Source organism: Narcine bancroftii, chromosome 10 (genome assembly GCF_036971445.1).
Source record: "Narcine bancroftii isolate sNarBan1 chromosome 10, sNarBan1.hap1, whole genome shotgun sequence".
Taxonomy (NCBI): Eukaryota; Metazoa; Chordata; class Chondrichthyes; order Torpediniformes; family Narcinidae; genus Narcine; species Narcine bancroftii.
In genome coordinates this window covers 62267404-62291262 of record NC_091478.1, presented here as the reverse complement: position 1 = coordinate 62291262, position 23859 = coordinate 62267404, and the positions used below count along the sequence as shown (strand labels likewise).

General features: G+C 42.1%; 1 protein-coding gene across 1 annotated transcript in view; it reads left to right on the top strand.

Annotated features, from left to right (window-relative positions):
- The window catches only part of trim71 (tripartite motif containing 71, E3 ubiquitin protein ligase), a 47475-nt gene extending 24285 nt beyond the window's left edge, over positions 1 to 23190 (top strand). Inside the window, exons 2-4 of the mRNA XM_069901013.1 lie at positions 658 to 825; positions 19872 to 20006; positions 21112 to 23190. Coding sequence (XP_069757114.1) covers positions 658 to 825; positions 19872 to 20006; positions 21112 to 22563 — 1755 coding nt within the window. The 3' untranslated portion in view covers positions 22564 to 23190. The remainder of the gene's footprint in view (positions 1 to 657; positions 826 to 19871; positions 20007 to 21111) is intronic.
- The last annotated feature ends 669 nt before the right edge of the window (positions 23191 to 23859 follow it).

The following is a 23859-nucleotide window of genomic DNA, read 5'->3' as shown; positions in this document are numbered from 1 at the left end:
GCCTTGACATTGACCTCTGGTTTCTGCTAGCTCACTGCCATCTTCCAGATTTCCACTTCCTTTCCTCTCCATTCACAGAGCCATCCTTCTCCCCTTGTTTGCTGGTGTGCCTTACCTCCTTCCCCTTCCCTCCCCACACTCCCACCATTTTGTTAGGGAGCCTGTCTCCATTTTGCTCATCCCTTGATGAAGGGCTCAAGCCTGAAACGTTGGTTATGTATCGTGTTGCAAAGGACCTGCACGTGACCATTTAAGGCTGGGAGCTTTCTTGCGTTGAAGGTTGTGAATTTGTGGAATGATCTACTTTTTTAAAAGCTGTTACTACCAAGTCCTGAAGTATGATCAAGGCTGAAGCAGACAGGTTGCTTGAATTTATGGGAATTGAGGGTTATCAGGATCAAGAAGGAATGTGGAATTAAAGCCACTGAGGTCAGCCATGACCTTATTGAATGCTGAAGTGTTCTTGTGGCCTGCAGCTACTGTGAGTTTATGAACAATTAGTTTAAAATCCTGTGGGTGTTGGGGAGGTAAATGAGGCCATTATTACCAATTTAACATTTGCTTCTTTTATTCTTAAAGATTTCATCTGAATGATTTCAGCATAATGGAATGCCTTCACTTGAAATGCTCATTGTTAATTGCTGTCTTGACTTGCAGGTGATGCGTCTGTACTGTGATACCTGCGCCGTGCCGATCTGTCGAGAATGCACGATGAGCCGTCACGTAGGACACAGCTTTGTCTACCTCCAGGATGCTGTACAGGACTCCAAAGAAATAACCTTACAGTTGCTAGCAGATGCACAGCAAGGCCGGCAGGCCATTCAGGTTCGCAATTGTCCACTTGTCATTTCTGCATCTGTTAGTGTAATCCATTCTGATTTCCTTTTTTTAATCTCTTACCTTACCCTCCTTCATATCACCTTTTTTCCTCTCTTTTCCACCCCCCCCCCCCCTCTTCTGCACCCCCCTTTTGAAACTTTTAACTATTGGGAACCCTGTTGCTAATGGGAAAAATCTGTGTTTTTACATGTCGTCATTCAGAAATGTTGTTATATCAGATCTCAAAGAACTACAATTGTTTGACCTAGGAAAGCTTATAACCATGGAAAATACTAAGCAAATTGGGATAAAAACCAAATATCTTCCTCCTTTTACTTTGTCGCATGTAGCAAGAAATTTTCCATTGGAACACCAGGGCGAAGCCTGGGTAAGTGATTGAACCTTGGACCTTTCTGTATAATGCATGCTTCAGCATAACAGAATTGTTTCAAGCTGTTAAGTCACGATTGGTCAAAGTGCCAGTGTAACAAGTCCCTTTTTGCATTTTGATGTCCACTACTTAAAAGTCTTGTCAGGTTTTCTTACTGAGGGAATATTAGAAGAATGTTTCGGGTGTAAGAACCACAAAGATTTTTTTTCTTTTCCCCACTAATTCTGGATTAGCCATATTTATTTAAGTCTATACTCTTTAAATATTGGCTGGAAGGGAGAAGCTAGAGTAGTGGTGAGTGATTACTTCCCAGATTGGAGGCCTGTGACTGGTGGTAGCCTCCGAGATTGGTGCTGGAACCATTGTTGTTTGTCATCCACATTAATGATCTGGATGGTAATGTGGGAAATTGGATCAGCAAGTTTGAAGATGTCACTAAGATTGGAGGCATTGTGGACAGCGAAGAAGGTTTTCAAAGCTTGCAGAGGGATCTGGGCCAGCTATATAAAAAAAAAGCTGAAAAATGACAGATGGGATTTAATGCAGACAAGTGTGAGGTGTTGGATTTTGGAAGGACAAGCCAAGAAAGGATATGCATGGTAAATGGTGGGACACTGAGAAGTGCAGTGTAACAGAGGGATCTGGGAATACAGGTAAAACAGTAATCGGGACCAACAAACTGGTGATAACTCGGGTTGGTCGTAAGTTGGGTTTGCCCACTATGCCTGATTAAGCGAGACCATAAAGAAATTTTTTTAAAGATTTTTAACAAATGAATCTTTAATTGAAAAATGTAAACATAAATACAGTACCTTCATTAAAGATAGTTCCCAATCCCCATATGAGCTGGTATATAATAGTCATTGGACTTGAGCATCGGGCTGCCATGGAGAGCAGGGACATTGGGCTGCTGCTGGATGCGTGAACCACTGTATACAGTACTTTTAATACAAAATATGTACTTGTACAGTAGTTTTAATAAAGATGTAAAAACAAAATTTGGTTGTATGTGTGGGTGGACATAACTCACATAGGTCAGAAGTCAAGGACTATCTCGATATAATTCCCTGATAATGGTGTCACAAGTGGATAGGTTTGTAAAGAGCTTTTGGCATATTGGCCTTCATAAATCAAAGTAATGAGTGTAGGAGTTGGGATGTTATGGTAAAGTTGTATAAGACATTGGTGGGGCCAAATTTGGAGTATACTGTACAATTTTGGTCACTTAACTACAGGAAAGATATCAATAAGATTGAAAGTGCAGAAAAGATTTACTAAGATGTTGCCCTGACTTCAGGAACTGTGTACAGGGAAGGGTTAAACAGGTTAGGACTTTATTCCCTGGATCGTAGAAAAATTAGGGGAGATTTGATCGAGGTATTTAAAATTATGAGGGGAATAGTCAGATTAAATGTAGATGGGCTCTTCCCACTGAGGGTCGGTGAGATACGAACCAGAGGACATGGATTAAGAATGAAATGTTTAGGGGGAGCTTCTTCCTTCACACAGCATGGTGGGAGTGTGGAATGAGCTGCTAGCTGAAGTGGTGAATCTGGGCTCAATTTTAACATTGAACAAGAATTTGGACAGGTACATGGATGGGAGAGGCATGGAGGGCTATGGACTGGGTGCAGCTTAGTGGGACTAGGTTAAAAAATATGGTTTGGCACAGATTAGAAGGGCCGAAGGGGTCTGTTTCTGTTCTGTAGTGTTCTATGATTCTGTTGTTCACAGTTACACCCACCTTGGTACTTGATAAATAGTTTGAGCACAAAATAATTTTCCTGTTAAGGAAAGATGGGAATGTGGTTGGTTGTGAAATTTAGGCCTTGAGGTGTAATGGATCAAAATTTTAATTCAAAGACAGACAATGGGTAAATTATTAGCTTCTACTTGTTTCTGCATCTCTCTTGAGATCATTTTGGCTTGCTTTCAAGATGCTCTGAGTTTGTCATGTTCGATGGGATTGATTTACCATAGTCATCCCCTCTACCTTTGCCTGCAGTGTACAATCCAAATGATGTCCTGCAGTATTTTACCATGATGTCTGTGCCATTGCATCTTAAAACCACAACCCGTTTGACTTGGGCAGATTAGGGCAGCAGCTAATTGTCATCCTACCGACTGGAGGAGACCACTCGATCCATTAACTCCAACAGTCTATAAGCAGAGCGATCCCATCAGTTCTTTTTCTCCCCCCCACTCCACCTTTTTTCCCGACCTCTTCAACTTATTCTCTTGCATACCCATCAACTTAGCTTAGATTATTTTGCCACTATCCTATGCTGGGCAAAAGTTTATCAGAGCAAATGGATCTTTGGGATGTAATCACTGGGAGAATGTCTGTGTAGCTTGCACAGCACCCACCTTCCTAACACTGATGCAATAGAACTAAGATGCAAGAGGGGGCTTTTTCATCCCAAGCAGATACAGGCTTCTATTAGAGCAATCCTGCCAGAGCAGAGGAACAGTTAAACTACTTTTTCAAAGGAGTATCAGGTGTTGGTAAACTTTTCGTTGAAGCAGGTTGAAGCTTCCAGTCCAGAAATACCCTGCATTTGCTGTTGATCTTGGATCTCCGGGTCACTTTCATCAAAGCAGTGCTTGTGGTTTTGGTGGCGAAGCCTGGTGACTTCACAGCTGCTAGTTCTGGGAAACCTCAGGGCAGTCCAGGTACTTTGGACAGGTGCTCCCAACTTGCGACTTGCATGCATCTGCAAATATGACCAAAATTTTAAAAAAAAGAAAATATATAAAATTTACACAGATTATATTGTATTTAACAAACCATGATGAGGGTACAGGGCATGCAAGAGCCAAAATGTCCACACTTGTTAGTCTGTGTCCTGGGGTCCATAGTCTGGGTGTGGCCATCTTGATTCCTGTGCGCATACAGAATTGAGGTAGCCACGCCCAGCATAGGGACCCCAGGATGCTGACTAACAGGGTAAGCATGGGAAAGATTTGCCGTGGTTGATCGACAAATTCAGGAAGCCTTAAGTTAAGGTCAAATCTATGATGAAAAAAGGATTTGATTTAAAATGTTTGCTTTAAGACTTTAGTACTCCACACACGGGCAAAATTCAATCTTGCATCCATTTTGAGATACGACCGATCCTTCAGTCGTATATCAGGGACGACCTGTATTTGATCCAAATCATTGTCTGTGAGGGCTTGATTGAGCATGCAAATTGATTTTAAAGCATTAATCTCGTGCAGTCAAGTTTCTGTCACTTATCAGACACATTTTAACCACAAAAATGTACTAAAAGCATTGAATGTTTCCCATCTTGAAGGCTAGTTGATTAAATTGATTTTAAAAGTTGGACTTTTATATTTGAAGGCTGGATATTCCGCATGTCAAACTTGGTGCGTGAAGGAGGAATTTGTTTCTTATTGTAGTGAGGTATATCGGCATTCATTGAATCCCTTTCTAAATTCACATTTGAAGATCAAATCAAATCATGTTAAACTTGCCATAGGTGGCCTCCCCAGATGTAAGTGACGTTTTTACATAATCAGTTCTTTCAAGGGGGAAACTGCCAAATATAATAAATGACTATATTTTCATTGGGATATTGCAGTCTACCTGTTAAAATGGTCGCAGACTTAACTGAGGAGAGAAATGGAAAAGTGTGAAGCTTGCCAGATTAATGAATCATGTTAAAGGTTTTCCTCTGAAGTGTAAACTTTGTTGTAACATGGTCACTGCATTGAATGTGTCTCTGGCTGAACAGTCAAAGCTCTGCTGTGTTAGTCAATTGGTAATTTAACACGCCAGTGTGGTTTGTCTCGGCATTTGAGCTGTAAGATAGTTTTTCCAACCTTAAACTATTAGCGATAACGTCCTTGTTTTTTATGAATGTGGACGTGACTGATAAATTCAGCATTGATTACCCCATTCATAGCTACCTCAAACGTGGTCAACAATTGCAGTCCTTCTCATAAAGTTGCACCTATGGTATTTGAAAGGGAAGTTTGAAGATTTAGAGAAAACACTGAAGAAGTAATGACAATGATTCCAAGTCTGACTTTGTGGGATACTTCCATATGCTATGTCCCCATAGTCCTGCTTTCTTTGTGTTTATACTTTACAAGTTCAGAGTAGCTGGAGTTTGTGCTTCTACAGTAATCCTTGGATTACATTGTCTTAAAAAATGAATTTGTGGGTTCCTTGGAGAAATGTATTTGTTTTCTTGTGCTCTATTTATCTCTGCAGCTGATCACATTATCCTCATGGGCATAATCATTTGACCTGAATTTGGATGGGATTAATTGTTATTCAATTACAACGTACAGATGCACGAAAATTCTTGCTGCTGCTAAATTGCATAAACCACAATAGTTCACATTATGCTAATATATCAAGGCAGAAAAAGATAGAAAGGAGAGAAATGTTTATAGTTGCAGTTTATGCAAAAAAAAAGTGATCTTCCAATAGTGCGGTTGGTGGTTGGAGCGGTTGGTGGTTGGAGCGGTTGGTGGTTGGAGCGGTTGGTGGTTGGAGCGGTTGGTGGTTGGAGCGGTTGGTGGTTGGAGCGGTTGGTGGTTGGAGCGGTTGGTGGTTGGAGCGGTTGGTGGTTGGAGCGGTTGGTGGTTGGAGCGGTTGGTGGTTGGAGCGGTTGGTGGTTGGAGCGGTTGGTGGTTGGAGCGGTTGGTGGTTGGAGCGGTTGGTGGTTGGAGCGGTTGGTGGTTGGAGCGGTTGGTGGTTGGAGCGGTTGGTGGTTGGAGCGGTTGGTGGTTGGAGCGGTTGGTGGTTGGAGCGGTTGGTGGTTGGAGCGGTTGGTGGTTGGAGCGGTTGGTGGTTGGAGCGGTTGGTGGTTGGAGCGGTTGGTGGTTGGAGCGGTTGGTGGTTGGAGCGGTTGGTGGTTGGAGCGGTTGGTGGTTGGAGCGGTTGGTGGTTGGAGCGGTTGGTGGTTGGAGCGGTTGGTGGTTGGAGCGGTTGGTGGTTGGAGCGGTTGGTGGTTGGAGCGGTTGGTGGTTGGAGCGGTTGGTGGTTGGAGCGGTTGGTGGTTGGAGCGGTTGGTGGTTGGAGCGGTTGGTGGTTGGAGCGGTTGGTGGTTGGAGCGGTTGGTGGTTGGAGCGGTTGGTGGTTGGAGCGGTTGGTGGTTGGAGCGGTTGGTGGTTGGAGCGGTTGGTGGTTGGAGCGGTTGGTGGTTGGAGCGGTTGGTGGTTGGAGCGGTTGGTGGTTGGAGCGGTTGGTGGTTGGAGCGGTTGGTGGTTGGAGCGGTTGGTGGTTGGAGCGGTTGGTGGTTGGAGCGGTTGGTGGTTGGAGCGGTTGGTGGTTGGAGCGGTTGGTGGTTGGAGCGGTTGGTGGTTGGAGCGGTTGGTGGTTGGAGCGGTTGGTGGTTGGAGCGGTTGGTGGTTGGAGCGGTTGGTGGTTGGAGCGGTTGGTGGTTGGAGCGGTTGGTGGTTGGAGCGGTTGGTGGTTGGAGCGGTTGGTGGTTGGAGCGGTTGGTGGTTGGAGCGGTTGGTGGTTGGAGTCAGGGTAGTACAGGGAGATTCAAGAGCCTGATAGCTGCCAGGGAAACTTGAAACTAGAGGTGCTGGACTTCAGACTTCTGTACCTTCTGCCTGCTGGTCAGTATCATTGAGCTGACAAGGCTGCTGGGGGGTTCTTTGTGATGTTAGCTGCCTACTTGAGGCAGTACCTCACATAGTTAATGTTGACCGATTGCTTATTGGGAGGAGCCCAGAAGCTGATCAGGCTGCCACACCTGTTTGCTCAGCTCTACATTAGAACAGCTTACAAGCTTCAGTGAAATACATTTTCACTTGAGTTTTCGGTTTCTCCCCATTCCTGCTCCATTTCCCTCTTTGAATGGAATTTCCCTTTCATTAATCTGCTCAAGCTTGATGCCATCTTGCATGTGATTTGCTACATTTTAGCAAGGCCTCTGCAACATAATTGACATTCATACTTTTGATTCATGCACAATGAATTCATTTTTCCTTGACGTTAACATTATAGCCAATGTCTCTATTTGGGTAAATGTGGTAAGACCCAGTGATTGTATCTTCAGGCATTCATATTTTACTCTGGCTGTTAGAAAGTATTATGTACTTTTCATGATTTTTATTTACATAAACAAATAGTATAAAAGTAACTAGTTCATTTCTCTGCTCTTGAAGCATGAAAAAAAAAATCACTTTTTTATCCCTATCTAAATCAACTTTTAAATTTAAGGTTGGTAGTTGTGATGTGTAACATGCAAGTCTCAGAATTGCCAAAGTTTTTCCAGCCTTTGTGTAAGCATTCTGGCTGCAGCTTTCAAAGCTGCAGTTTTTAATGGTGACCAAACTTGCTGCAGAACTTCAACCAATTGCTCTGCAATCTGGCGTTGCAATGTCAAAATGCAATGTGCATAAACTGACCCAGTTATATCTGGAGGATTCAATAGCTTTACCTTTTTATTACTAGAACTAATGGAGAGTTAGAGAACAGGAGCTGCTGATGTACTGATGAAGTTGTCTGAATTTTAAAAAAAATTGAATTGGTAATTCCTATCAAGGCTCTACATTTAATCAGGTGCCCAAGGGTTTTTCAGATTTGAGGAAGTGTAATTTTGTGTTCGGGAGGACAGTTATGTCTCTTCTCCCCACCCACCTTCCTGTGCCTGGGAATAAAAGAGGAAAACTCCTTGTACCAGTATCTTCCACAGATTAGATAGGTTCATTCCTTTATTGCCTCTCCAAACTGAGTCATTTGCTAGTTTATAAGAGGGCAATTACAAGTCAACCATGCTGGTAAATTTGGTGTTTCATGTTGGTTAGACAGAGTATGCATAGCATTGCAGAAAATCATTGGGAACCATCAAGGTTCTTTTGGACTATGTGGGAGTCTCGTTTCTCCATCACCTTTTTATTAAAATCCAGATTTATTTTTAATACTTGAATTAAAATTCCCCAGCTGTTGTCCTGGGGTTTCACTATGGATCAATTGCCTTGGTCTCTGAATACTTGTCCATAGTTTATATTACACATGTCAAACTCTGGCCCGCGGGCCAAATTTGGCCCATGATATAATTATATTTGGCCCGCAAGATCATTTCAAAAATGTATTAGAGGTGGCCCGCCCTGCAGCGAGAGCCGATGCTGTTTTTTGGTAATGTCACCCCCACCATCCTCCCCCTTCATTGCAAATCCTTCCCCGTTGTAACACGAGAAATTGTAAAACGAGAAGTCTGTCCATGTCATTAGCCGGCAAGCCAGTTGGAAGGCTCCCCGCACAACCAGTCACTTCTCCCACCTGTCGAGCGGTGCGGCGGATGGGCGAGCGCCTGTGATTTCCTGTCGGCGTGACGGGCATGGCAGGCTGCGCACGGCCCCCGGGCAGCGCGAGCCCCGCGCGACTGGCACCGGACGGCCCTTCCACAGTGCGAGCGCACTTCTCCCGGTCGCCACGGCCTTCAGCGCATGTACCCGCGCGGCCCCCAGGGACGACTGGTTCGGCCCTGCACGTGAAGAGAGAGAGATGGTGGCTGTCCGCAAAGGCTGATCGGCAGCGTGCTGGGCCTGAGTGGGTGGGTAAGCAGTGGTGGACAGAGGGTGTAGGTGAGGAGTAATGGGCAGGGGAAGCTATGGTGGTGCGAGGGGCAGTTAGAGGGAGGGATGAGTAGAAGGAGGGGTGGATAGGGAAGAGGTAAAAGGGGAAGGGCAGGGCGAGTAGGGGAGGGGTGATTAGAGGGTGAGAGACAGGTAGAGGGAGGAACAGGTTGAGGGGAGAGGCAGTAGAGGGGCATGTATAGGATGGGGTGGGTAGAGGCAGAGTGAGAGGAGTGAGGGGTGAGTAGAGGTTGGGTAAAGGTCTGGTCAGGTAGAGGGATGGTGGGTCGAGGGTGAATAGAGGCCTAGAGCCTGAGGAGTGAGCAGAAAATGCTGAGTCCTGATGCAGGCCAAAATGGACACAGCCTGTGAATGCTGACTACATCTCCACAGGTTTCCCTCAGGTCAAGCAAAGGGTGAACTTGAGCTACCTACTCCTGACCTGTAACATTATCCTCCTAAAGTTATATCCTAAAGTTTAACATTACATATGATGAAAGAAGAGAAAACATGCAGATGTTGTTGAAAATTTTCAATAAATATTTAGTTCGGCCCTCGACTTAGTCCAAGTTTTTAATTTTGGCCCTCCGTGAATTTGAGTTTGACACCCCTGGTCTATATGCTACTGTGGCTCTGAACTGTATTGGGAAACACTCCTTTCAGTGTTGTGGCCTGCAAATTGCTTCCCACCATTTAAGCCACATAGTGGGTTATTCTAAAACTCTTTACCAAGCTCGGTCTGTTATTATCAAACTGCAGCATCTGGTTCCATACTGATATGTTGAATTGTTGCAGCTGTCACCATATGATCCCGTGAGTGGTTTTTGCATCGGTCTCTTAAAGGGGCGTTCCACAATGCACGAAACCTTTTTCCAGTGACCGAAGAATAAGGCTACCGAATGACTTGAATGATGCATGGATATGTTGGGTGGCATGGGAGAATGAAAGAAGGTGATGAGAGAGTGCTTGAAATATAGTTTTTGGTAAAGAATGGTGACCTCAAAAGTTGTCTGTTGTTAGAGAAATTCTTTAATGAACTAAAGAGAATAATAAGTAAATTTTTATGGAAAGTGGGGGGGGAAACCGAGGATAGCATTAGGTAAATTAACAGAGAGGTACAACCAAGGTGGTTTGTAGTTACCAAACTTTAAAAACTATTATAGAGCAGCACAATTAAGGTATTTATCAGACAAGGGAAAAACCAGTTTGAACTAAGATAGAGCTAGATAAAATAAGAGAGAAGGTTTATAAGTCTAACTACCAAAATTATTATTGACACAAAATCAGCTAATCCCTTTTACAATAGATAACCTTTCCTTTAGAGAATGGGAGAGAAAAGGGATCAAAAGAATAGAAAATGTTTTTTAGATAGATGTTTTTGCTGTAAGAAGGAAATGGGAACAACAGTACATGCAATTTGGGCATGTGAGAAAGTGGAAAAGTTTTGGGAAGATCTAAATCAGGTATAAATAAAATCACAAAAAGCAAAATACCAAAAAATCCAGAAATCTTTCTTCTAAGTCTAAGTAATACAAGAAGTAAAGAAATGGGCTTCAAACTGGATGAAGCGCCAAAAAGATTTATTATGATAGCCTTAGCTGTAGCAAAAAAATGTATAATGTCAACTTGGAAATCAGAAGAGAGCCTGAGAATACAGCAATGGTACATGGAAATGAATAAATGTATTCAATTGGAAAAAATAACATATAATTTAAAAAAATAGGTTTTGCGGGGGAGGGTGGGAAGGTAGGGGGTAGAAAATTCCACTGTGTATATTTAAGAGGGAAATGTATGTATGTATTTTGGTTGGTATGGTTCACAGTGTGAAAAATAAAAAAATTATATAAAAGATGTCTGTTGATCAGGTGGGCAACAAGAGACCAGCCAAGTGTTTCTAGCAGGTTGCTTCAAGGAGTTAAACAAGAAAATCTGTGCATGCTGGGGTCATGCAAAATGGAAAAGTGCTGGAAAAATTCAGCAGATCATCGCGAATCCATAGAAAGTAAAGAGTTGGCCACCTTTTGCTTCCTATCGCTGCTGTGGGACTAGCTGAGTTTTCTCCACTTCTATGTATTGCAGGTTGCTTCAAAGAGGACTTGTGTGTCTTGTGCTGCCTTTTAATTTAGTCATGCCTGTTCCTACTCTAGTGTTCTGATTGAGAAACTGAAGCCATTCTTTCTTGAGTATGATGTTCCGGTTGCCTCCATAATGCAGCAATGGCCAGCAAACCGATGTGGCCAAGATCGCAGTTTGAAATGAAGAGGTTGGAGGGTTGACTTGGGGTAGCTCTACTTCTTCCATGGATACGGTAGTCCCTGTGTATATTTTGAGTGTCTATGTGAGGAGGTTAGAAAATGTAGTTTGTGTATTCTCACTTTAAATTGACCTTTTGGGGAATGACTTTTTAAATGCAGAAAACCTGGAAGTGCTCAGTTGGTCAGGAAAAGGAAGCCCAGTCTGAAAAGTTTGTTTCTCCTTCTGCCGATGTGGCTGGATCTGCCAGCTGCTTTTATTTTGTATTTTCTCCCTCTGCACCTTGATTTTCATTTGGGCTAGGTAAAACTTGATTGCTTTTCTGGGCAAGGAGGTATTTTTTATTTTGACACTGAATATTCTTGCATCAAGTATTGAAGTAATGGGGAGGAGTCACGTGATGGAGTAGTGGCCGGACGGTGAACTCCAGCCCTCTCCAGAAAAGTCGGGAAAAACAAAGAAAAACACAAAGGCACAGAAATAAAAGTTACAGAAAAGTGAGTATAAAGGTGGAAAGAAGATGGCGACAAAAAAAGAAAAATCGAAAGCAACGGTAAGAAGAGAGGAAGAGAAGACAAAGGAGGAAAAAGGTGAAGGCCTTACCTGTCCGAAGAGGCCCGCTGCGGAGAGAGAAACCCGCTCCCTCAGGTCGGTAAATAATGGACTACAAAAATGGCTCGCTGAGCCGAGTAAAATTGCGCGATGCGAATGAAAAAAAACACACCGACGGGAGGGGGGACCAGCTGGGGAGTCGATCTCCACAGCCGGCAACGACAGCTGCAGAACACCTGCAGCAAGAAGAGACCACAGAAGACAATAGAAACAAGAAAGAAGAGGAGGAAAGGGCAACAAAGAAACAACAGATGGCCAACCCAGAGGAAGAAGAAGAGGAAGAGTACAGAGAAATAGAAGAAGAAAAGAAAGGCAAGATAAAGGATATACTTTCTCTTATTAAAGGATACATGGAGTCATTTAAAGAATGGCAAACACAGGAATTTAAGGATTTAAGAAAAAGAATAAACAACACAGAAGAGAAAATGAATAAAATAGAGATGAACTTAACAGAAATGGGAAAGAAAATGGACAAGATGGAAGAGCGGGCAGTAGCAGCAGAAATGGAGGTAGAAGACTTAAAAAAGAAATTGGAGGAATCTAATAAAAAAACTAAAGAGACACAAGAACTACTAGCTCAAAAAATAGATACAATGGAAAATTATAACAGAAGAAATAACATAAAGATAGTGGGCCTTAAGGAAGATGAAGAAGGCAAGAATATGAGGGAGTTTATAAAAGAGTGGATCCCTAAGACCCTAGGATGTCCAGAACTACAGCAAGAAATGGAAATAGAAAGGGCACATAGAGTATTGGCCTCTAAACCACAACCACAACAAAAACCAAGATCTATTGTAGTAAAATTCCTAAGATATACTACAAGAATAAAGGTACTGGAGAAGACAATGGAAAAAGTAAGAGAGGGCAACAAACCACTGGAGTATAAAGGGCAAAAAATCTTCATTTATCCAGATATAAGTTTTGAACTCCTAAAGAAGAGAAAAGAGTTCAATACAGCAAAGGCGATTTTATGGAAGAAAGGGTATAAATTTATACTAAAGCATCCAGCGGTATTGAAAATATTTATTCCAGGACAACAAAACAGACTATTCTCGGATCCAGAAGAAGCACGAAAATTTGCAGAACAATTACAAAAATAGACTGAGGGAGGAAGACGGGTAATGAGAGTTAAAATGATCACGATTGATATGTATGTGGGTAAAGACAAAAATAGACTGAGGGATGAAGACGGGTAATGAGAGTAAAAATGATCACGATTGATATGTATGCGGGTAAAGAGGTATAAGAGTGAATAGAGACAATGTGCATACGTGAATGTATCTGTACAGAGGAAAATATAAATAGTATAGACAAGAATTAATAAGGGAAGGTAATGGAATAGAGAGAATAAGGAGGGAACTAAAAGAGTGACCTTTGTGACATATGAAAAGTGAAATCTTTTCTGGGGGGGCGGGGTGAGGGGAAATAGCGGTCACTGCAAAATCAGTTGACGCTTGCGAGTGGATTCGCAAATCCAAATGGAGAGGGGAGATGTGGTTGTCCGACAAGGGATAAAGGACAACTCAGGAGGGGAAGGGGAGATTGGGGATAAATAAGATAGAAATAGGAGAAAAAGGAAAATGTTGGATGTTGTAGGAATGTTGTCTTATAAAGAGTTGAAAATAAGAAAACAGAAATGGAAAAGGAGGAAAGGTAATGATGGAAAAACGGAAAGAGAAGATAAACAAAATATAAAAGGGCTACTCTGAACTATATGACTTTAAATATTAATGGAATACATAACCAAATTAAAAGGAAGAAACTACTAAATTTAAATGAATAAATGTATTCCATTAGAAAAAATAACATATAGGTTAAGAAATAATATTGAAATATTTGAACAAGTATAGGAGCCTTACATTAAATACAATAGCGAAAACCTACCGGGGACAAACATTACCTAAGTTGATGGAAGGAGAAGGAAAGAAAAGAATGGACTCAGTAGAATTTCTGGTGTATTTTTGTTGAATGACAACATTGTCTGACTGGCTTAATGCAACCTAGATTGTATACCTAAAATGGATGAGGGTGGGGGGTGGGGGCGTGGCTTGGGAGGAGGGGGGGGTGAGATAAAAAGTCACTGTATATGTGTGAAAAAGAAATAGTGTATATCATGGCTAATGTGATTTATGGTGTGAAAAATAAAAAATTTATTTAAAAAAATAGTATTGAAGTAATCTGGCAGAATTTTAAGATGGGAAAAAAAGAGCCAGGGGAAATGGAAATCCTACTTGAAAAAAATGACCAGATGAATTTCTCAATAGGTTCTAAGACACCTGTAAATTGGTTTAAAATTGTTCTTCTTTGCATTAGGTTAGCTATGAGCAAGTAGCACAGTGTTTTTGTGGGTGCTGTGAACTGATTTTTAATCTAATATGGTGAAGCATGGCATTCTTTTGCACAAGTATCTACCAGAATGATTCCAAGAGGGGAAGGGGAAATCACATTTGTCTTTTTTTTTTGAGGACTAAAAAAGTTGGGTGGGGAAAATGGAACAGGCGCTTGTTGGAGGTTGGCACCTAGGATATGAGCATTGGATAGCATGCAGGAAATAGAATTGGGTTAAATTGTCAACTTGGATGCCTTGCTAATCAATGGTGTGGCCTGGGTTACTTGCAATCTATTAGTGGCTTTGAAGGAACTGACTGTGCTCTGCAAATCTTCTTGTTGTATAAAATAGTTTTTTTTAAAGAAACATTGAAGTAAATGGTTTGCAAAAAAGATATGGAATGGTTAAGCAAGTGGGTACAGTTTTTTCAGATTATGTACTGTGCTGAAATACTAAATTATCCACTTGTATAACCATATAACAATTACAGCACAGAAACAGGTCAGTTTAGCCCTTCTAGTCTATGCCAAACACCTCCCATCTAGTCCTATTGACGCTCTCCCCCCCCCCCCCACCCAGCCCATAACCTTCCATACCTCTTATCATATACCTATGTAACTTTTCCTTAAATATTAAAATTGAGCCCACATCTATCACTTTGTCCCAAGCTCATTCCACACTCCCACCACCCTCTGAGTGAAGAAATTCCCTCTCATGTTTCCCTTACTTTCCACCTTCAATCTCAACCATAATCTCTTGTTTGAATTACCCCCACTCTCAATGGAAAAAGCCTGTCTGTGGCAGGCCCTCACAAAATGAAGGATGAATGTGACAATCCAGCAGGCTGCCCTCCCAATTGGCCACAACTAAAGGACTCTAGCTGGCCTATTAGGGAAAGCAGATTGCAAATGCAGCAATCAATGCTAAGGGGGCTTTGACCACGCCCCTCATCTTGAGACTAAAAGCAGGGCTGTGAGCCCAATAAAGCTCGGTATGAACTACACTCAACTGGAATTCATGTTGTTCTTCCTGGGAACAAACAGCATGTTCTTTCTGAGCTAACCTGCATACAGCTATCATCTCTCCCATGCTATAGGCTCCACAGAGCCATAGCTTGTAGCAGCTAGCTACATATCCACATTTATTCTATATCTGTCCCCCTCATAATTTTAAATACCTCTATCAGATCACCCCTCAATCTTCTACACTCCAGGGAGTAACATCCTTGCCTGTTTAACCTTTCAAACCCTGAAACCCAGGCAACATTTTTGTAAAAGTCTTCTACACTCTCTATTTTGTTGCTATCCTTCCTATATAATTCAGTGACTAAAACTGCACACAATATTCCAAAGTTGGCCTTGTACAATTTCAACATGACATCCCAACTCTTGTACTCAATACTCTGACTTATGAAGGCTAGCATACCAAAGGTTTTCTTCACCACCCTATCTGTATTTGAATTTGTTTAAATTGAGAGAGGCCACAGAATTCTTGAATTGTGAAGAGGTGGTGACCTGACTGGAATGTACAAGATTGAGGAGGCATTGCAGAATAGATATTGAGGATGTTGCCCTCCCGACTTGTGGGAGAAGCAAAAACGTGGTGTAGGGATAATGGGTTGGGGAGGGTTGGATGTGGTGAGGAGACGAAGTGCATTAGGTCCTTTTGTTACATTTCTGTCTTCAAAATGCCCTCCAAATGATTGCCACTGCCCCGTATCCATCCCACATCTAACTTGCTATGTTCCAAAACCAGCTGGCATTGCCCAAATGTGGTCCCTTGCATGGGTTTCAACTGGATCCATAAGTTCCCCGGTCTGTCTTTCCTTAAAAGAAGCATTTGAAGATTTGATGTGATTGATCTACTTAAGTTAATGTCTGTTTTTTAAAGAAATTGCTGTAAATTCACAAAAGCAATCTTTATTCCATCAGACATGCGTTCATTCTTCCCACAAATACTTTTGAGTATTACTCACAGTTTGTAGTCAGTCCATGTTGTTTGCACAGTTGCGTCTGTGCTCCATAACAATCAGTAATGGATGACTTGTCTGTAAATATCCTACATTGCATTTCTTGTCTTCTGCTCATCACTTAGAACTCCACAAAGGCTCTTTGTTAGTCCTCGAAATTACTCCCATGATCTATCCCAAAAGTTGTGGAAATGAAGGCTGCCTCATCTTAAAATCATTTTAAGTTAGAGGGATTATTGTGAGGGAATTGTGCAAATTCCCTTCCCCCCCCCCCCCCCCCCCAAAAAAAGTACCTAATTGCTTGCTGAAAGCGATATAGAAAGTTACATTTTGAGCTAGTGAGATTTGGGAAATCCCCTCGCAGTGAAATTGCCTGGTGAGCAAATATTTAAGACTGTTGGGAAATGTGTGGCAAGGAAGAAGAATATTTTGAATGGCTTGGTTATTTTTTTGACCAACTTTGCCATTGCTTCTTATGACAGATTTTTCTTTCCCTGCAGTAACTTGGGGTCTCAGCGAGTACTTGCAAAAGGTTGTTTTGATGAAAGTCAGACTTTGTACAAAATTTAAAACCAAAGAACCTCTGTCTAAAAGACTAAAGTTTTGTTGCAATTTCCATTTGAGAAATTGCGCCTTTAAATGTGCCTTTTGTATAACACCTCCCAGTTACATAAAGGCTAGAGATTTTGCAATTCATATTCGGAGCTCCACAGTGACAGTTAAATGATGAGAGAGAGAGATACATTGTTAAGTAATGTTTTTCGAACCCCTTTAATAAACAGTTCATTAGCATGGTAAATGGGTATCGTGCAAGTCTACAGAAGGGAGGTGCACAAAATATGTATTGACGCTGTACCTGTTAATGACCAACAAAATTTCACCAATGGTAATCGCCGTGTTCTTAATTTGCATATTAGAGATAGATTCGAGAAAAATCTCGTAATTTGTTTCGAATGGAAAAATGTTACATCTGGATTATCTAATATCAAGATCTGCGGATTCGGTGGTGTTAGAAAAATGAATGCTATCAGAGCACTGGACCTGGCCGAACCTTGTAGATCGCAGTCAGATAACTTGGGTACCATCTCTTTGTGGCGTTTCCCAGCCTGGCACTGAACCATGCCAGTTTGACCCACAAGATCAGTTGGCTATTTGCCATACAGAATGCAAATTCCTGGCAAAAAGCTGGAGGGACTCTGCAAATCTGATCGCATCCAAGGAAAGTAAACCTTTCCAAAAAAATAGGGTCCCTGCCCCAAGCATTGACTCTCCATGGATGCTGTCTGGCCTCCTGTGTCCCTCATGCTTTTGTTTTTTGCTTTTATTTCAGCATCTGCAGTTCTATTGTTTTAAATAAAATTTCCTTTTTTGGGCTGTTTTTAGGCAGTTCGGGGCAGCATAGTGGTGTAGCGGTTAGCACAATGCTGTTACAGTGCCAGCGATCAGGTCCAGGGTTTGAATCCCATGCAGTCTGTAAGGAATTTGTACGTTCCCTCCGTGTCTGCATGGGTTTTCTCCGGGGGCTCCAGTTTCCTCCCCCTGTTTGAAATGTACAAGGGATGCAAGTTGATTGGGTGGCACGGGCTTGTGGGCCAAAGTGGCCTGTTGTTGTGCTGTATGTCTGAATTTATATAAATTTGGAATTGTTTACATCTTGGCCGTGGAATGCTTTCAAGATTTGAAAGAAGTAACACAACTTTTAGCTGTACATCACATTTTAACCCATGATATTTATGCAAGGTCATAATTGCTTAGTATAGACTTAATGGACTGCATTTGTTGCCTGTCCCTAGTCATCCTCAATGTCCTTTGACTACAGTTGCCACTCTTGGTTAAATAGTCTTGAAATTGAGGGCTGTTAGTTATGCACTCTATCTTTGCTTTGCATTTTGGTCAAGTCTATGATGTCTGGAGCTTGAAACCCAGAATGTACATCAGTGCACAGGTGGTGGGTGAGTAAATGTTATTTGATGGCACTGTGCGAATATTTTGCGTGAGCTAAATTGGGTTTCTCTTTTTGTGCACACGATGGCGTGGTTAGCCTAGTGGATAGCACAATGCAATCACAGCACTAGCGGCCCGTGTACTCAGGTTTCCTCCCATGTTCCAAAAACGTATGGGATTGGTAGGTTAATTGATATATTTGGACAGTACTAGTTCATGGGTTAGAAGTGCCTGTTACAATGCTCTATAGCTAGCTGTTAAGTAAAAAGACACTTGAGCAGCTTTGCGCTGTTGTAACAACTGAAAAGTAATAGATTAAAGCATAGCTGAGGTCTGTCGCTGTCTCCTGCAGGGATTCCTGTGTAATGATGCTCCAAGTGAAGTTGCATCAAGCACGGCAAACGAGCCATTGTAACTGGATGCAGGTTCCTGTGGAGTCTGGTAGAATCGCCTCGTTTCCAGCTGCCATCGACACTAAGCACCTTAATTTTTTTATTTGTTTCATCCAGATTGATTTTTTTTTTGTTTGTTTTTTGTTTTTTGAGTTAATTCCTTTCTCAAACGTGATTGCATCTTTGCATCAAAAATTGGTTGGGCGTCAAAGGAATTTGGAGAAATAAAGACATTTCACATCAATACCTTGCGGTATTTGAGTGGAAACTTCTGATCATATAGACCACTCATGTCAAACTCAGGCCCGCGGGCCAAATTTGGCCCGTGATATAATTATATTTGGCCCGCAAGATCATATCAAATATGTATTAGAACTGGCCCACTGGCCCGCATGCACAGCTAATACTACAAATCCCAGAATGCTTTGCAAATGCATTGGCGCTGGCCCGTCAGCCCACTAATCGCCCCTACCTCCTCTCTTTACTTTCATTAGCACCTGCGACCTGTCGCCTAACTCACATGTAATAAACCCCTTATGAAAAATGGTCAAACGAAAGACAGAAAACAGGACCTTTCAAGACAGGTGGGAGGCAGACTATATGTTCATCATTTTAAAAGACAAACCTGTTTGTCTTGTGTGTGGAGCCAGCGTGTCTGTAGTTAAAGAATATAACATACGACGAGACAATGAAACGAAACACCAGGAGAGGTATAAGGATCTGAACGAGAAGCAAAAGCTCCAGAAGGTGGAGGAGATGAAAAGAAGTCTGGTTTTACAGCAAACTATTATTAAACATTTATTTTAATAAGAAAAAGTTTAACATTACATATGTTGAAAGAAGAGAAAACATGCAGAAGTTGTTGAAAATTATCAATATTTAGTTTGGCCCACGACTTAGTCCAAGTTTTTAATTTTGGCCCTCTGTAAATTTGAGTTTGACACCCCTGATATAGAGCATTAACATTGTAGCTACTGTAAAATTAGGGATGGCAACATTTGTTGCCTGTTTTCCTCGTTGCAAGACTCTGGTCGTGTAATTCAATGTGTGTGGGTTCAAATGACCAATGAACGTACATTATTTGGTGCATCTCAATACAAAAACTCCAGTATGCGATAATTGCTTAACAGATTGAATCTTTATATTATCCATGATTCTGAGCCTGAAAAAAGTGTGCATGCAATTTCATTCTTCCCTTGAGACGTGACAAAAATTGGACTAACCCTTGTACTGCTCGGCTAGAAAAGGAAGAAATGGATAATAACTTCAGTGGGAGGTGTTGATATTGAAATTTCATGGGGATTTTTTTTTATGGCTGGCATTCCCTCCATCTTGAATGAAGATTTTGGGAAGTGCTCTGAGTAACTCAACTTTTAGCTGGCAAAAGCAAATCTAAAATGTAAGAAATGAGCAAGGTAAAAGGTTACCGTCTGGGGGAGGCTAATTGTTGAATTTGCACTTTGGTTGATCCATGAAGCTTGGATGTTCTCATTGCTTTGAGTAGAATGTTAATTTGGGGTCATTTTTGTATGTTGTGGCTGTTAGTAATTGTACCTTCTCTTTCTCCCTGTCCATCCTTCCCTCCAATTATCACTACTCTTCCTCCCTGCTGTACAGCTCAGTATAGAGAAAGTTCGGGCCATGGTAGAACAAGTGGAGATGAAAGCTCAAGTTATCCGATCAGAAGTCAAAGCGGTAACTTCGCGGCACAAGAAGGCTCTAGAGGAACGTGAATGTGAGCTATTAAGAAAAGTGAGTGAAACCGCCCCCCCCCCCAGCACCATTGTTTATTGATCTACAATGTAACTTCAAGGCCCTTTATCATTTTATTTTCTTTAGGCCTTTTTTTTGTTTGATTCCATTTCAAGTCATTGTCTCAAGTTGGGTTGACTGCAAACTTTGCCATGATGCTTGAACTCTGAACCCATGTTCTATAGGGCTTGGGTTAGCACAGCTGATACCACTCAATGTTAGTTGTGTCGTCGTTGAAAACTGCCTCTTGCTTCCCTAAAAAAAAATTCCTTTACCTGTCAAATTTAACACGAGGGCTCGTTTCTAGTTTCTGTCATTTTCATTGAAAGAAAATATTCGTCGTCAGAGAAAATCCAGCAAGACCACCCACTTTCATTTGTTTCCTTCTCTCCGTGTCCTCGTCAGCTCCCCCCAGATTCTACCACTCTCCTCCACAATAGGAACAATTTATCCCATTAATTGAGGAAACCAGAGTCCCTGGAAGAAGCCCATATGGTCACAAGAAGAGCATGCAAACTCCACACAGAGACTGTACTGGCGGCAAAATTTGAGCCAGGCCTCTGGTGTTGCGAGGCACCAGTGCCACTGGCTGGGCTATCGCGCTGCCCTAATATTGATGAGCACAGAATATCCATGATTGTTGCAGGTGAGGAGTTCTTGTTCGATGATGGAGGTATTTGGATTCATGTGGCTTTACCAGGTGAGGTGGCAGTAATATTGTGACCTTGGCCTGTGTGCGGATGAAGCACACAGTCTAAGCTTGGGAATTGAGGAGGTGCAACAATCATTATCAGACTGATTCCTGGGCTGGCAGGACTTGATGAATGAATAAAGACTGGATAGATGAAGGTGATGCCCAATGACATCAAGAAGAATGAGAGAGGATCATTAATATGTAACATTTCTAGAGACTAGACAAATTAATTGTAGGGAGAAGAAATTTAGGATTGCGATGAAGTGAATCTTCACTCAGAGTTGTGAGGCCAAGTGATCAATGTTTTTGTGTTGGGAGAAGAAAATTAATTGGTTAAAACACTAATTTGTATAAATTTTTGAAATAGCATTCAGTATTTTCAATTAATTCAAATCTTTTTCACGTGAGCAGGTAGAAAAGATCCGGCAGATGAAGGCCAAGACTCTGCACCTCCAAGTGGAAGCACTGCGTGAAAATTTAACCCGACTGGAAAGCACCATAGACTGTGTGCAGAAAGCTCTATTAGATGGCAGAGATGTGGACGTACTCTTGGCGAAAGACCAAATTTTTGTCCAAATCCAAGACCTGAAGAAGCTTCGGAATCTCCTTCAACCTCAAGATGACGACATGCTCTCCTTCATCCCACCTGACGGTGTGCTATACAAGGCCATCAAGTCACTGGGCATAATTGGCAGCAGTGCATATGCCCCAATATCAACAGCAACTGGTGAGGGTTTGAAGCGAGCATTGCGGGGGAAAATGAGCAACTTCACTGTAATCACCAAGGATCACACTGGCGAAGGGAGATCATCTGGTGGCGATTTGGTGGTGGTTGTCATTATGGGACCCGATGGGTGCCTCTTTCGAGCGGATGTCCTGGATCATCATGACGGCACCTATACAGTCAATTACTCCCCACATCTGGAAGGAGAGCATGTAGTCTCAGTCACGATCCGTGGCCAGCATATTGAGAACAGCCCGTTTCGCGTCATTGTCAAAGCCGGACGCAACTACACTGGAATTGGGCTTCCAATTTGCTCATTTGGTGGGGAGGGGGATGAAGATGGGCAGCTTTGTCGGCCATGGGGTGTCTGTGTCAACAAGGAGGGTTATATCATTATTGCTGATCGTAGCAATAACCGTGTCCAGGTGTTCACACCGAGTGGAACATATCACCACAAGTTTGGAACAGCGGGTTCCAGATCAGGGCAGTTCGATCGACCTGCTGGTGTTGCCTGTGACCAGAATTGTCGGATCATAGTAGCTGATAAGGATAATCACCGTATTCAGGTTTTCACCTTCGAGGGGCAATTTGTTCTTAAATTTGGAGAGAAAGGAAGCAAGAACGGCCAGTTCAACTATCCTTGGGATGTTGCTGTCAACGTTGATGGGAAGATTCTGGTCTCAGATACTCGCAATCATCGAGTTCAGCTTTTTGGCCCAGATGGCAATTTTGTAAGTAAATACGGCTTTGAGGGAGCATTGTGGAAGCACTTTGATTCTCCTCGAGGAGTGGCCTTTAATCATGAAGGGCACCTTGTGGTCACAGATTTCAACAACCACCGGCTGCTGGTCATCCACCCTGACTTCCAGTCAGCACGATTCCTTGGTTCTGAAGGCACAAGTAATGGGCAGTTCCTCCGACCTCAGGGCGTGGCCATTGACCAAGAAGGCCGCATCATTGTAGCAGACTCCAGAAACCACCGCATTCAGATCTTCGAACCAAACGGCAACTTCCTGTGCAAGTTTGGGACCCAAGGCAGTGGCTTTGGGCAGATGGACCGTCCGTCCGGAATCGCCCTCATGCCAGATGGACTGATAGTAGTCGTCGACTTTGGCAACAATCGTATCCTCTTGTTTTAATAATGCTGTGTTTGTTTTTTCTATATTGTCGATTGGTTGCTCAGGGACGATGTTAATTGTTTTCCCTCTAGAAGACAGGTTTTTTTTCTGTACTGCAGTCATCTACCTCATGTTGGTAAAGTGTGATCTTGAGCTGTGAGACTACTTCAAAATTACATGAATTTATAAGCAGACCTACCTCACTGCCTGCAGATGTTGGGCTGACTAATGTTTGGATATTTCCATGGAACTGTGCAAATGTGTCCAGGCAATTGGTGCCTTTATGATCTGAATCCAAAGAGTTATTTCTTAGTATTAAAGGTGTCCTGTAGCTTTATTTAATGAAAATCTCTCAGGTAGGAAGACTATTGGCCACTTGTATAGCCTAAAAAATGGCCAATTGTGGGTGACTGTTAAAGGCCTTGGCTGCCTACCTGGCATACATTTTGTTTTCAGGGATTATTTGATATTGAACATCTTGTATGTTTAGCCCTACACTTTCTGAATGTAACCCTACACTCCACCTGAATGTAAACTAAATACCTCTTTTTTTTGTTTTTAGGGTGTAATGTTCTTTGGCCTGATGCACATAGAAGCTCTTGAGGGTAGTTCTGAGTGTTTATTTGGGGTGTTGTGTAAAAATAAAATTGTTATTTGATACCCTGAAGATCAAACTATATTTATGGCACCTGGGATAATCAAAAATATATTTACCTCAACTGCTATCTCAGGTACCTGTATGAAATCTATTTCCTACTTGTATAGTAGGCCACTTTGGTCTTGGAGGCAGTATTGCTTTGTATTAGAAATAAGAATTGGCTGTTTTTTTTAAAAATGCATTTGTGCTTTTTTGTTCTTGCCTCTTGTTCAGTCCTAATTGGGATTTGCAAAAGGATGAATTCTGGGTGGGAGGTGTTCACAGGTGCTGCTTGGTGCATTACTGCTGCAACGTGTGTGCTGTCACTAACCCGATGGCCAGAAGTGAAGCGTGCACCTAATTTGAATACCTAATCTTTTCTCAATCAGGAAAATCAGCAAATCATCTGATTCTTTGTTGAGGAATTGTTTAGCGATAATGATGCTCTTTGCAATATCTTATTGCATTTTCAGATCAGTTCTTTACTGCTGGGATTTGGAGAATGTGGTTGGTAGAAAATAATTCCATTCTTTTCAACATGAATAATGATGATTTCATGTGTGCTGAAGCCATGGTAATAATGCAAAGACCCACAAGGACTGACGAGACTTGCTGATTGTAACAGTGCTCTATGTGAATATTCTGGTAGAAATTTGGTTGTAGTTTTTTTTCCCATCCCC